Source organism: Ursus maritimus, unplaced genomic scaffold (assembly GCF_017311325.1).
Source record: "Ursus maritimus isolate PB19 unplaced genomic scaffold, ASM1731132v1 scaffold_7, whole genome shotgun sequence".
Classification (NCBI taxonomy): domain Eukaryota; kingdom Metazoa; phylum Chordata; class Mammalia; order Carnivora; family Ursidae; genus Ursus; species Ursus maritimus.
The window spans coordinates 30,204,611-30,219,941 of record NW_024426885.1 but is presented as its reverse complement, the minus strand read 5'-3'; the positions used below and the strand labels follow the sequence as shown (position 1 = coordinate 30,219,941).

At 47.9% G+C, this 15,331-nt stretch overlaps 1 protein-coding gene across 2 annotated transcripts in view; it reads right to left on the bottom strand.

Moving 5' to 3' along the window:
- Nucleotides 1-10,367, bottom strand: part of RRP12 (ribosomal RNA processing 12 homolog) — a 42,450-nt gene extending 32,083 nt beyond the window's left edge. The window contains exons 1-4 of one of the 2 annotated variants that reach the window (XM_040624254.1): nucleotides 10,075-10,367; nucleotides 8,812-8,954; nucleotides 1,736-2,005; nucleotides 956-1,185 (exon numbers count right to left, since the gene is read on the bottom strand). In XM_040624254.1, the coding sequence (XP_040480188.1) occupies nucleotides 956-1,185; nucleotides 1,736-1,874 (369 nt within the window). In that variant the 5' untranslated portion in view covers nucleotides 1,875-2,005; nucleotides 8,812-8,954; nucleotides 10,075-10,367. The remainder of the gene's footprint in view (nucleotides 1-955; nucleotides 1,186-1,735; nucleotides 2,006-8,811; nucleotides 8,955-10,074) is intronic. The other variant, XM_040624255.1, reaches the window with a different exon arrangement.
- Between the last annotated feature and the right edge of the window lie 4,964 nt (nucleotides 10,368-15,331).

Sequence of the window (15,331 nt, the reverse complement as noted above, 5' to 3'; positions counted from 1 at the left end):
TTATTGGAAAATACAGATTTTTAAAAAGATTTTATTTATTTGAGAGAGGGAGAGAGCACTTGCATGCATGCCAGTGGGGGGGAGGGGCAGAGGAAGAGAGAGAATCCCAAGCAGACCCAAGCGCCCCAAAAACGCAGATTTAGAACAGCTTGGAAATACGAACCTACTTCTGCAATTATAAATTTCATGACCAAATCAAGTACTTTCAAAGAAGAGTTAGCATTCAAATAGAGATGTAAATGCAAATCATCTCACTTTATATTGATTATAGATTGAAATCACAATACTTAAATACATAAGTTTATTATTAAGATTAATTTCATTTGCTTTTTACTTTTTTTAAACATGGCTACTAAAACTTTACAATTACTTATGTGGCTTGCACCACATGTTGGACAGTGCTGGGCTAGTAGACACACGATGAGCCATCAACAGTAACTGCCACGAAGGAGTTAAGCTGGGAGAACAACTTTCACGTTTTATTCTACTCACATCACTTTGGTACCACTTATAATTTTGACATTTTTCATTTAAACAATGAATGTAAATATGTATAATTTAAATGCATTAACTAAAAAACAAATAAAATCCGGTTCTTGTTAAAGACATTTTCTATCCATTGTTATTCAGCACTAATTTACTCAACAAATGTATCTTGAAAATATTCTATGTAAAAAGTCCTGCATTAGGTACAGTTGACGAGATAAGTATTTGGAAAATATTTCTAACCCGAAGGACTTTACACTTGAGTAGGGAAGATGTCGTTAGAAAAAAGCAGAAAGTGGAACCCGCCTCAGGAGAGCTAGTGACTAGGGAACACAAGGGGTGGGAGAGATGACACAATATCCAAAAATACTAGCCGTCCTGGCAGCAGTGAGCCAGCACTGGGAGAAAATAAAAAGCCTGAGTCTGGCTCCTCCTCCCCATCCCAGGTCCTCTTGACCCTACCCCCTACCTCCTTGTGGGCAGCGGAGTTGGACTCCCAGAAGCGTTGCACTTTGCTGAAGGTGACATTTGTGCAGTCCGAGAGGCCGCTCAGGAAGGTGCCCGAGGACTTCTCCGTGAGAGCTGGGGCCACCTCTTCTTCCATGGCCGTCTCAGGGGCTTCGCTTTTGCCCAAACGCAGGGACCCGGACTGAAGCTCATTATGCAACTTCACCGCATCAACTGTCAGGTCACTTTTTCCTGAAAACCCAAGGCACAGGTGAGGCCCTCACTTCTACCCGAACCTCCTTAGGCCAGGATCCACCAAACGACAAAAACTAGCAGAGTCCAGGCCCGCAGCTCGACAGGCTGAATTCTGAACAGGGGCTGCCTCATAGGCCCACCATACGCCTAGAACTTAGCAAACCGGGCAGGGAACCCGCCAGGTAAGTTTCTGCTTCCGGGTCCCGACAGATTAAGTGCAGGTGGGAGCCGGCGCGGGGGCTGCACGCAGGGGCTTGGGAAATAAATGCGGGTGAAACCACTTTGTAAAGACTCCCCCAAAGTTAATTATAGCCAAGTCCCAATTTTGACACCCGTGGTACCCAAGGCTAGTCATTTCCCTACTGTGGACTGAATTTCCCCATCTGTCAAATGGGAAGGGGGGGGGTCTTTACAGCAGGCTCCACATGCGACGTTCTAGAAGAAACGTCCAACGCCTGGGCCCCGGAGCCTCCAGAGAGGCCCAGACCACCAGACCCAGGCCCACCAGAACCCCGCCGCCAGCTCGTCGGAATCTCGACCCCGCTACCTGAGGGCCTGCTGAAGAAGCGGCTGCGGGCGGCCTGGCGGTGGCGGCAGATGGCAGGGTTGCTGTCGCTACTATGGCCTTTCTTCCAGCGTTTCAACTTGGCCGAGACACCGGAGGGTAATTTCCCTGAGCGACCCATGTCGACAAAGTCGGGAGAGAGCTTAAAGCACCGGCTCTCAGGGACCGGGAAACACGCGCACAACCCACGTGGATAAGTACCCTGCTTCACTTCCTCTTTCTCTGACGTAACTTCCGGATTCTCGTCCGTTTCTATGGCAAAATAGTCAACATCCGGTTTTACATTTCCTCCAGGTTCAGGATCCCGAGCAGCTCAGAGGAGATTGGTTGCTAGGGAGTCCCTAGGGCTTATCTTCCAGGGCATCGGTTCTTGGCCGCAGGAGTGAGCATTATAAAACTAGAATTACTTTGCAGGTTAAAAAACAATCAAACGTATATTTATATTATTGTTTAAGATCTAATTTCGAAAGTAAAGCTTGGAAACAGATTTATCTGGAGGAGTCAAAACCTGGTCTGACCTGAAAGAGTGAAAATCAGTTTGTCCCAAAACGAGAAAAAGCAGCCAGTGATGCTCTAAACACGCTTAGTTATTTTCATTTAGTAGTGGGGATACCCAGTTACTAAACCACCCTCCCTCATGGCAGCACTCTGTCCCTCTCACTAATCTCTTCTAATCCCACATCAGAACCAGCAACCAATCCTGAACTGATTTCCACTTCGACCCTCCCCAAAATCGTTTAGCTGAAACCAAAAACTTAAAAAGATACTTTCCTCCCTGTCTTGGGGTGCAGCATTCCAAGATTCCTCCAGAATTCCCTCGATTTTGTCAAACTATGGATGGATCCTGGTGAGTTGTTTTGTTTTGTTTTGTAGACTCCACACCCAACATGGGCCTTGAACTCACAATCCTTAGATTAAAAGTCACATGCCCTTCCATCATGTGAAGACACAGCAAGAGGGAGCTGGCTATGAACCAAGAAGTGGGCCCTCACCCAAACCATGCTGGCACCCTGATCCTGGACTTCCAGCCTCCAGAACTATGCGAAATAAGTTTCTGTTGTTTACAAACTGCTAAGCCTATGTTATTTTGGCGTAGCAGCGTGAACAGACTAAAGACACCCTTTGTTCTTAAATATCCTTTTGCAAAGATGATTCTCACAGCTGGGTGCAGCTGATCTCTGTGGAGCTTGTGAAAAACATAGATCCACCACATAAATTCCATGAAGGCAGGAATTTTGCCTTTGTCACTTCCGTTCCCAGGACCTGGAAGAGTGCCTGGCAAGGAGTATAGGCACTCAACAAATTACTGTTGAATGGATGAATGAGTATATGTATGTTGTGGAGGAAAGAAGAGGGACTAAAACAGGGGCACAACTTATAAAAATTCAAGGATAAATGTAAATATCAATAACTGTAACTAGTCTTTACTTAGCCAAACTGAGATGGTCCTTGACTCCACAGATAGAAACACAAAGCTCAAAACATACATGTCTGAGGGAGTTAAGAAGTACGAAAAAATGAATTTTGGTCCGAAAACCAAAGAGCTAGAGATGGGGAGTAAAGGGAAGGCTGGGATGAAATTCATGCACCTGTAGTGTTGGTGCTAGAAGCAGTCACCTGAGGGGTCATCCAGATCACAGGTCACATGCCAGTCAAGGTCAATACTTTACTGGTCTGTAGTAAAAGACGTACAATCTAGTGGTGCTGATATTCAAATGCCTTTTCTTTTGCAAAGCAATAGTGAGACTAAATGGAAGGATCCCTCCCCCCAAAAAACACTATTAGTTGCCAAAATAAGGAGTTGGCAACCTTTTGTTAGGTCCCCTTTTATTTTTTATTTATTTATTTATTTTAAAGAGAGGAGGAGGGGCAGAGGGAAAGGGAGAGAGAGAATCTTGAGCAGGCTCCATGCCCAGGCAGAACCTAACATGGGGCTTGATCTCACACCCCTGAGATCATGACCTGAACCAAAAATCAAGAGTTGGATGCTTAACCAACTGAGCCACCCAGAGGCCCCAGGTCTTCTCCTTTTAAAAGCAAGTTTACTAATGTGTAAAATTAAACATATCTGTAAGCCAATTTTTCATTGGAATATCTGAACCAACTCTTCATTTTGCCAAGTCCAGAAAGATGAAGTGATTTGCACAAGTTTCCACAGCATGTTAGTTTATTCAATGAGACACAGAAAGAAGTAACCATAAAGGAAAAGATTGATAAACTGGAATACATTAAATGTAAGAAATTCTGCTCACAAAAAGACACCATAAGGAACACTAAGAGGCAAGCCAGAATGTAAGAAGATATTTGTAGTACGTAAAACTAACAAAGTATGGCAGCATATATAAAGAAATCCTGCAGCGGCACCTGAGTGGCTCAGTTAAGCATCTGCCTTTGGCTCAGGTCATGATCTCAGGGTCCTGGGATCGAGCCCCATGTCGGGTTCTCTGCTTGGTGGGGAACCTGCTTCTCCCTCTCCCTCTGCCTGCCACCCCCCTACTTGTGCTCTCTCTCTTTGTCAAATAAATAAATAAAATCTTTAAAGAAAAGAAATCCTACAAATCAATAAGAACAGGGCAGACAATCCAATAAGAATGGGCAAGAGACATGAACAGGCACTTCACAAAAGTGGATATCCAAATGGCCAATTAACAAATGGAAAGATGCTCAAGCTCATTAATCAACAGAGAAATGCAAATTGAAACCACAATGAACTGCTACTACAAACCCACCAGAATGGCTAAGACTAGCAATAGTAAGTGTTGGTGAAGATGTGGAGCCACTGGCCACATATACACTGGAGGCAGTATTGACCGATGCACCCACGTTTGTGTGGTAGTGTCTAGTCAAACTTAATAGATGCCTTCTCTATAATCCAGCAATTCACTTATGAGTATATACTCAACAGAGAGCTATACTTACATGCATAAAAGACATATATGATAATGTTCATAATAGCCGAATCCTGGAAATGACCCAAATGTCCATCAACAGCAGAATGGATAAATAAATTATAGAATATTGATATAATGAAATAACATAGTATTCAACGGTGTACAGTAATGAGAACAAGCAGACTACTGCTACATGCAACAGCACCTATGATCGAAGTTGAGCGAAAGACTCCAGACACCAAAAAAAGAACATTTTGCATGATCCTACATAGCAGTTCAAAACCAGGCTTTGCTATTCAGTATTAGAAGTCAGGATAGCAGTTACCATGCTGGTAGGAACTGAGAGTGGGCACAAGGCATGCTGTAATATTCTAATTTTGTATCAAAAGGGAGTTTACATGGATTCTTCACTGTGTGATAATTCATTAGCTGTGCGCTTATAATTTGTGTGCTCTTGTGTATATATGTTACTCTTCATTGATTTACTAAAAATAGAAAGCGCTCCTGGCATGCAGAGCAGAGAGAGCACAAAGACTGTTACTGTGAGAAGGGGTCACCGCAGAGAAGATAACTCAGTGCTGACTCTGGGCCCTGTACCTCCAGCCTTGAGAGTCAAGACACCACGTGCCGGCAGAGCCCACTCCTGGGTCACAGGCTGAGATCTGGGCCGTAAGGCTGAGGAAAGGGAAGTGGCGGCCTGAGGTGGAAGAGGAAGCCGAGTTTGGAAACTGTTGTAAGCAACCTGGTGCTCAGAGGTCTAGATGTGGGAACAGTCACTGAGAGAAGACCTAGAAAGTGTTGGTTAGAATCTGGACATACTGGGGCGCTTGGGTGGCTCAGCCGTTAGGCGTCTGTCTTCGGCTCAGGGCGTGATCCCAGGGTTCTGGGATCGAGCCCCGCATTGGGCTCCCTGCTCCACTGGGAGCCTGCTTCTTCCTCTCCCACTCTCCCTGCTTATGTTCCCTCTCTCGCTGGCTGTCTCTCTCTCTCTGTCAAATAAATAAATTAAAAAAAAAAAATAATCTGGACCTACTTTACCGCATGACACTGGGCAGGGATGTAGCCTCTCTGAGTGTCCGTTTGTTTCATATTCTATAAAGTGGAGATAATAATACTGAACCCATTGGGCTACCCTGAGGATTCAATATGAAAGTGTGTGTGTAATGTCAAAATACCTACAACTCCAAAAATGTTAGCGGTACTTTGTGAAGGGTGTGGTGGCGCACCATTGCCACCAGAGGGAGCTCTGCAAACAGTCAGCTAAAGCTGAAACCCTTGGAGAGAGGCCGCAGCATCTGCAGAGCAGGCGGGGATTTTGCAAATCAGCTGGGGAGATGAATAGGCCCTGGCTGGTGGCAGCCTTCCCATCCTCTTCCAGGACAGCAGACACCTGCCGGCCTCCAGACTGAGTCTGCTAAATCACAGCCTAGTATAGCCTCTGGATGAACCACGTGTTTGTGAGTGGGCTGGCCCTCCACCCGGAAGCATTGCTCAGAGCCTCCTCCAGGAGATGGTGTCGGGAGAGAAGGGACACAGCATCCAGATGGCTTGAGCATACTTTCTCCCACTCTGCACAACTAGGTTCACTTTTCTGGTGAAGGACCTACTTTGCTGCCCCTGAATTCCAGCATCGTCTTCCACCCAGAGGAATTAGCCTTCTCTATGATAATCCATACAGTTTATGGCTAATAAGGACCACTCACATTTGTAGGATGGGTCCTATAGTTAGACCTTCTGGGTTAGAATCCAAGTACTACCACTTGCTGTCTGGCCTTCAGCAAGTCACCTTACTCTCTAGGCCTGTTTTCCTCAGCTGTAAAATGGGGTAAGAATGCCTACCCATATAGTTTATGAGAACTAAATAAGGTAATAACTGTAAAGTGCTTAGTACACTTAGTGAGAAGGCAATCAATGTGAGCTAATTATTATTATTCAAAAAGCTCGTGGGGCGCCTGGCTGGCTCAGTCGGTAGAGCATGCGACTCTTGATCTTGAGGTTGTGAGTTGAGTATACTCATGTTGAGTATAGAGATTACTTTAAAAAAAAAATGAAATCTTAAAAAAAATGCTCTTCTTGAGTTCCAAAACACCTTCTAACTTATTATCTAACTGAGGAGGACAGAGCGGTGTCCTCATTTCACAGATGGGGAAATGTGATTCCAAGGGCTTCCGTGACACCCCCAAGGTCACTCAGTTGGTCAATGGGCAAAAGCCAAGAGATCCAACCCTTTACCCTAGGAGCTCCCTCTGCAACCACTGCTCTCAAAATTGTCTGTGAAGCTCTCGTGGAGGGAACAGGGCTGCTGCACCCGAAGCAATGAGCCCAAGGCCAACAGGAAGGCCATTTTTACATCAGTGGGGCTGTTATCTGTTATGACACTGGGCAGGAGGAAAGGGAAGTTGAGGCTTAGCCTCTTGCCCCACACAAAAAGGAAGCAGATGGTCTGGGTGTTTAACTTAGAGCTCAAATTCTGGGTGAGGGAGACGGGCTTTGCCGCCCTGGGCAGCCCATCACGACCCAGGTGGTGGAGTTAACAGCTGCTCGGGGTTACCGCTGTCCTCGCTGCTGGGGCTGTGTCAAAGCCCGGGCTAGGGACTCAGGCAAGCCCACGCTTGGAGCCACGTCCCAGCTGTGACTGGGGGCAGGTGGCTGAACTTCGTGAGCCACAGTTTGCTCACCTGAAAATGGGGCTGCCGTTCTGAGGCTAAAACAAGCTCATGCGCGCAGAGCATTCAGCCCCATGCCTGGCACGTCACTGTCCCAGAGGCTGTGTGTCCCTCAACCTCTGGGGCACTAACATTCCATCTGGCTGAAGAAGAGCTTTTAAAAAGAAGAGCTTGCTTCCTAGACTAAGTCTAGGGGGGATGAGCAGATGGCCTGGTATACTGAAGAGGGCCCCAAACTGTGAAGAGGATTGAAATCTGAGCATGACAGATGTACTCTTACTCAAAGAGGGGACTACCCCCAAAGCGGAGTCCACCCTTGTTTGTCACCTGACAGGTGTCCATGACAGGCAGAAGGGAGCATGGGGGAGCAGAGACCATGTGATCTCCACTCTAACCTGGCGTCCTGATGCCCCCAAATTCACTCTTACTGCAAAATTAGGCATTTCCCCACCTACTACTTCCAACCCCCCATTCCCGTCAGGGCCTCTGTATCAGGAATGACTTGTATACGGCTGCTCTAACAGAGACCTCAAGGTAGTGGCTTAAACACACAGGGTTAATTCTTCACATTCAGCAAGTCAGGAGGTAGGTGGACAAATCCAGGCTAATATGGTGGCTCCATAGAGTCCTCAGGGTCCTAGACTTTCTCTCTTTTTCTGCTCTACCCTCCATGGTATGGGACTTCCATCCTCAGTGTCACCTCATGCTCCAAAGATGGGCTGCAGGAGCTCCAACCATCACATTCACAGTCCAGGCTGAGGCCCAGACTCACTAAGATGGAAGCAAGCAAGAGCCAAGAGGGGCACTCCCAGCCAAGCCAGCTCCCTTTAAGCCAGGTCTGCTCACATCCGATTGGCTAGAATTCAGTAATTTGGCCAAACTTAACTGCAGAAGGGCTAAGAACTATAGCCTTTAGTCGGGCACATTGCAGCCACCCTCCCACCCCGTGGGAGTTCTATTGCCAAGGTGGAAGGGAAGAACTGATATGGGGTAGGCGATGAGCAGCCTCTGAATCGCAGTTAGGTGTTGAGAGGGCTGGTTCTGATCAGTTTAACTCAGTTACATACCCAAGAGTTATTTCTTGAGCACTAATTATATGCAAGACCCAGTGCTAAGCAAGCACATGGAGGTACGTAAAGATGCGTGAAGGCTCTCATTCTGCTTTTAGGAGACCTACAGGTTAGGGGCGCCGGGGTGGCTCAGTTGGTTGAGCGTCCAACTCTTGGTTTTTTGCTCGGGTCATGGTCTCGGGGTCATGGAATGGCCCCAGGTCAGGCTCCGTGCTCTTCGGGGAGTCTGCTTGGGATTCTTTCCCTCTCCCTCTGCCCCTTCTCCACTGCTGCCCACCCCCCACCCCGGGGTGTGTGTGTGTGTGTGTGTGTGTGTGCGCGCGTGTGTGCGTGTGTGCATGCGTATGTGCGCCCTCTCTCTCTCTCTCTAGAAATAAATAAATATAAATAAATCTTAAAAACAACAACAACAACAACAAAAAGAAACCTACAGGTTACTGGTGCTAAGACAAGCACAAAACCTTTCAGTCTTCTCATTTGCACATTGAAGATGTGTCTAATTCTCCCCAGGACTTCAGAACTTGAAAGCTCGAAGCATAATTCACAGAACTGCATTTTGCTTCCCTGCCACCTCCTTAAAAAAAAAAAAAAAGATTTTATTTATTTGAGAAAGAGAAAGAGCAGAGCAAGAGAGCAAGAGAGGACGAGTGGAGGCGAGAGGCAGAGGGAGAAGACAAGCAGACTCCCCACTGAGCAGGGAGCCCGATGCGGGGTTTGGTCCCAGGACCCTGAGATCATAACCTGAGCCAAAGGCAGATGCTTAATAGTTTGATCCACCCTGGCGCGCCTCCCTGCCTCCTCCTTGACTGGTGGACCCCCTGAGGACAGGGACCATGCCTTCGTGCCATCAGAGCCTTCCTCAATGTCTGCACATAGTAGGTGTGCAATACTTCTATTTGTCAAATGAATACATGACATGCGCAGAGCTCAGCCGGAGGCACAGGAGAGGTTCAGGACGGCTGTCAGAGGGCTGTCTTTGATGAGTAGGTGACTTTCCAAAAGTGAAACTGGCAAACTAGATTGGAAGCAGATCCTGAAAGACCTGAGGGTCAGAATAAAGAGTCTGGATTTTAATAGGGAGTTTTCACACATTCCAATCTGGGAAAATGACTTAAGGGGTTTGTACTTCAGGAGTATTTGTCCTCCATTTATTCAACCGATACACATTACTGCTGAGTATGTCGGGCGTTGTGGGGAGAGGAGGAGAGGGAGAAAACACTTAGCTCTGCGTCAGGGACTCTTCACGGTAGTAACAACGATACCACCGTTGATTGGCGCTCCCAGAGCTGGGCGCTGGGCCAGGCGTCTCGCCTGCGCCCTCCCGCCACGTCCCCACAACCGCGCTGTGCAGTCAGGGCTATTATTTTTTTGAAACTGTATTATTACTTTTTTATTGTTAAGGAATCCATTTCTGTGCCTGTCGTGAAGCCCAGGCTGGGTTAACGGTGACGAGTCTGGAGGTAATGACACCGCATTCCGGGCTTTGTGGATATAGCCACTGTCTTCTCCCTCTACCTCAACCGAGAACCCAGACCCATGAGGCCTCCATCCCTGCTCCCCTATTCCTGAAAGGTGCCAAGTAGGTGCTATTGTTATCCACACTTTACAGCCGGGAAAACCGAAGCTGGGAAAAGTCGAGTAACTTGCTTAAGTTCTCAACAGCATAAAGTGGTAGAGTTGGAACTGTAACTTACTTTGTCCGCAGGTCCTGTCCTTCCTAACGACTGGCTACAAAGAGATGAAGGATGAACGGCTGGTTACTCGCTCTCCCGTGCAGCACCCACAGGCTGGTTGAAAAGGCAGAAAAGGGAGCCGGGGGTGACGAGCAGGCAATCATCCAGCTACGCCCAGGGGCTGTGGGAGGCCCCAGCCTGGCAGGGAGCGGTGGTGCCTAGGAAGAGAGTCAGGGACAACTTTGGGGTAAGGGGACCGTCTTTGTCTGTTTGGGCTGCTTATAAACAACAGAAATTTGTTCTTCACAGTTCTGGAGGCTGGGCGTAGGCAGATTCAGTGTCAGGTGGGGTCACTTCCTGATTCACAGACTGCTGTCTTCTTGCTGTGTCCTTGTATGGCAGAAGGTGCCAGGGAGCTCTGTGGGGTCTCTTTTATAAGGGCACCAATCCCATTCATGAGGGCTCTACCCTCATGACCTCATCACCTCCCGTAAGCCCCGCCTTGCAATACCATCACACTGGGGGTTGGGATTTGGGGAGGAGGGACATAAGCATTCAGTCCATTGCCGTGAGGTTGGAGCTGAATCTTGTCGGGTGAGTCAGGGTTGACCAGAAAAGTGGTGGTGGAGGTACAGGCCAAGCCAAGGGAACAGCGACTGTAAAGGCGCAGGGCCAGCAGAGCATGAGATGTTTGCTCGAGGGTCAGGCAGGACCGGAGTCACGGACATCAGGTAGACTCCTGCACCAGTTCAGACAAGAAACGATGAGGTCTGACACCAAGGCTGCGGCAGTGGGGTAAAGAGGAGGTGACAGATTGGAAAATGTATTTAGTAGGTAGCACTCATCGGCTGACCAGTTATGAGGGGTGAGCAGGGTTGTTGTGTATGGTTGTGCAAACTGTGGACTGCTTCATTTCCCAGCTGAGGGATTTGAAATCCAGTCTTCATTGGGCCTTGTCTAGAAGAGTTGACCTTTTTCTAATTCACCAACAACACTGCAGCAATGGCCCTAGAAGAGAGGAGAAGTTACTCCCAGGAAGGGGATATTCCAGAATATGAGTGTGTCTAGGGAAGAGACCCCCCCCCCCCATTTATAGAACAAAAAGGTAAATCTATTACTTACAGAGAGCAGAGCAATGCCTCTAGGGTGCAATCTCTTTGAGGGGAGCAAGTGTCTTCTATAAGGTGCTGGGAGGTGTGAAGGTCAGTGACAGACAAACTTGGAGGAGGCAGAGTTTAGGGATTGGTTGGCGATGCAGAGTGTGGCTGTTGCTGATTGGCTGGCTTACAGAAGTGTGGCCACTGAGGCAAACTGTCATTGTTCAGTAAAAGAGAGATGAGCTGTCATTGATTAAATGGTTTAAAACCCTTTGTGGTGGTTCCTTGTTGCCATGGAAACAGGACAAACTTCGGAAAATGAGAACTTTTTTTTCCTCAAGTGAAGGCTAACTCAAACCATTCACCCTCCCAAGGGCATTTCACTTTACCAGTGACTGTGTTTGCACAAGGGGATAGATCTCCAGAGAATTTAGAGGCTGTCTGGGGTGAGGCCACTGCCTGTTCCAGGCTGTGGTAGGAAGGTCTGGTGTCTGTCACCTCCCTCCAGTGTCCTGGGGCTGAGTGTTTCACCAGATGGGGATCAGGGAGAAAAATTAGTTGCATAGCCAGGAAGGCCCTGGCCTGGGGTGGCCTATGAAGACAGAAATGGGATCCAGATACCTGACTTCCAGTCACCTGTCTGGAAGGAGATGTGAGGTGCCTGGAGAGAGTTTGGGGCCTGAGGCTAGACCTTCACGTTTTTGTCCCTGTTGCCACCAAGACCTCGCCTTCATCCCTCCTTCACATCTCTCAGTTGGTTCCGCAGGAACCACTCATGCTGGCCCAACCACACCCTGAGGAACACCCCGGGAGCCACCTGAGGAGATGGGGAGCTGCGGCAGGACTGGCAGGAGAAGAGGACTGCTGCTTCCTGCAGCTCAGCAGCCCGTCAGTGCTCCCAAGCTCTCCCCGCTCCCCCCTCCCTGCTCTCAGCAATGCGATAGCTCTTCGTGGCTAGGCTCTCACAGATTATTTTTATTTTTTTAAAAGATTTTATTTATTTTTTTGACAGAGAGAGAGACAGCCAGTGAGAGAGGGAACACAGGCAGAGGGAGTGGGAAAGGAAGAAGCAGGCTCCCAGAGAAGGAGCCTGATGTGGGGCTCGATCCCAGGACTCTGGGATCACGCCCTGAGCCGAAGGCAGACGCTTAACCGACTGAGCCACCCAGGTGCCCCACCTCACAGATTATTTTAAGCAGCTTTATTGAGATATAATTCACATACCATCTACTTCACCCATTTAAATTGCACAATTTAATGTTTTGAGTTCACTTCACGGTTATGTGTAACCATCACCACAGCCAAGTTTAGAACGTTTCATCACCTCACAGAGAAATTGCGTGTCCTGTACGTAGCAGCCCCCAACCCGCCCGCACTAGGCAAGCCCGAATCTTTCAGTCTCCATAGGTTTACCTCTTCTGGACATTTCATAGAAATGGAATCATATATTATGTCACCTTTTGTGTCTGACTACTTAGTGTACTGTTTTCAAGGTTTATCCGGGCAGCACGTATCAGCGTTTCATTCCTGTTTATGGCTGAATATTCCATGGTCTGGATCTACTGCATATTGTTTATCCATTCATCAGCTGATGGACATGCGGCTTGTTTCCACATTTTGGCTTTTGTGAATGATGCTTTTTTTTTTTTTAAGATTTTATTTATTTATATGCCAGAGAGAGAAAGAGAGAGCACAAGCAGGGGGAGCAGCAGGCTCCCCACTGAGCAGAGAGCCTGACACGGAGCTTGATCCCAGGACCCTGGGATCGTGCCCTGAGCCAAAGGCAGATGCTTAACCAACTGAGCCACCCAGGCGCCCGTGAATAATGCTTTTATAAACATTTGTATACGAGTTTTTGTGTGAATATTTGCTTTTATTTCTCTTGAGTATACGCCTTGGAATGAATTTGCTGCATCATAGGGTAACTCCATGTTTATCCATTTGAGAAACTCACGTGGGTTTCTGATTATTGTTCTTTCTTGTCCACATTTCTTAGACTGGACAGCCCTGAGCTGGCTCCTGTTGGCACCTCCAGGAAACAGGCATTTCCTCCACTGTGCTCAGGTATGTGACAGCCACCAGCTGCCCTGCTCTACCCCCAGCAAAATCCTTAGCAGGCATATTGGAAACCTGGTTGACCACCCGGCTATTGGCTGACAGGCCCCTTTGATAACTTTCCTCAGTCAGTCAGTAAGTAGTCACTAAGTGCGGACATAAAAACATTTCTGACAGATTTATTGAATGTACGTGCACGACCATGAGAATACATCCCCCAGATCTCATACAGCTGGTTGACCCATGGCCCCAGCTGTGTCACTCTGAAATCCCTCACAGCATTCAGACAGAGGCCACGCTGCCCACAGGGCATCCAGCCCTGACTTAGTATCCCTGTGACAAGGATGCGAAGGCAAGGCCTGCTCTGAAGAGTGATTTGGGCTTGAGGATTCCTCCATGGTCTTCCTGAATTTCCTCAGAAACATACCGCAGTCCAGATGCTTCCACCTACCCAACCTTCCTTTCCTCCTTCCTTCACTTGGGTCACACCTACCCTGTCAGCCTGTCACCTCCCCATTTCCTGTCTCAGGCATTTCCTCTAATGCGTTTTATGCAAATCCTTTCTGGGCAACTGCTTCTCAGAGATCCCGTACTAACTCAGACCACTAATCTCTCAGTCCTTCACTAAACTTAATATGAACTATTCCCAAATAACAAAGTGTCTGCCTGTTTTGTACTTAGAATTTCATCCAAAGAAATAGAGTAGGAAAACAGTTCTATGTGAAGAAAAATAGAAGGGTCAAAAAGTTTGCTTATTGCCCTTGCTTTGAGCCATTTTATCATCGTAGTTACGACACTGCCTAGAGGCGGAGGGCACCCCCCCACCCCGCCCCTGTGGCTGGAAGTTTCAGTTTAGAGACCAGAAGTTTCCAGAATCCAGAGAGAAGGGCTTGTACTATTGCTGGGCCAGACACTCAAGTCTGAGGCTGGGTTTCGAGGACAGAGAAGGAAGGGTGTTGTCAGGGCAGCTGTAGGAAGACACAAGTCCACAGTAGCGCTGTCCTCTCTCTTTTCCAGCCACACTTATTCCTGCTGTTTGTCCTCAGATGGCGACTGCAGAGGGCTGGAGTGGGACTTTCGGGCCTCCTTGAAGCGCTCTTCCTTTCTTACAAGCCCAGAGTTCTGAGGCATTAGCTACGATCACCTGGGCTCACTCTCTCTCTCAGACAGAAATCCTGTCTTCCTCAGACAGCAGCTGAGCTGGGACATCTGAACAGCAGGCCATGAATTCACAAGATGTTCCACAAGTAAGGACCTGGGGTGTCCTGCCAGGGATCCCTGTGGGCCAGACAGCACCTGCCCTTCCTTCAACCCTGCAGAGAACAATTTGGTTTGCCTCACTTCAATTCTAAAGCGGGTGCTTCACTGAATGTTCGGTGCCTGATAACGGAGTTATGCTTCCGTGGAAAAAATAAATGGGGAGGGAGGGCTGAGGGAGGCCTTTATTGTTTTAATGAACAGTGGAGGGTAATAGGGCTGTGCCCACTGATTAACCTTATCTGAGTTTTTGTAACAGCTTAACCAAGAGCTGGTTGGTTGAAAGCTGTTACAGTCCTGAGATTTTCCCTAGGCCTGGGGAATTAAAGCACTGTGCTGGAAGAAAAGCTACCTGCCCTAAGAGTTTGGGGTTTTGAGGCTGGCTGGAGGCCTCAGGTGGAGATGAGGGCTTGTTATTAATGACTGCTCCTGGCCCAGGAGATGATAGCTGAGAAGTCTGGAGCACAGATCCCCACCCCCACACTCCAGGCAGGAAGAGGGTCTTAATTGGCCACAGTTGCCCTCTGCAGGGCAAAAAGTGAGGGCAGTGACCTGGTTAGGAGCTGTGAAGTAGGTCCCTCAGGTTGCTGCTAGAGCAAGACCCCAGTTGCAATCGGCCCCTCACTCCTGCTTTGTTCTCAGGATGTATGCATTCTCTCCTGTATCCACGCAGTTCTTTAGACGGGCCCAGGAATTAACCCTGACAAATGTCTCTGTGTTGTGTGTTCAGTACAGATAACAAGGTTAAAAAAAAAAAATAGTTGAGGACAAACCCCACTGATTTATCCTTACCTTTGACTGACATTTGAGAAATCTCCTTGGTTTGATAGGCTCTAAGCTTCTTTCCAGATTTGTGATTGAGGCTGAGT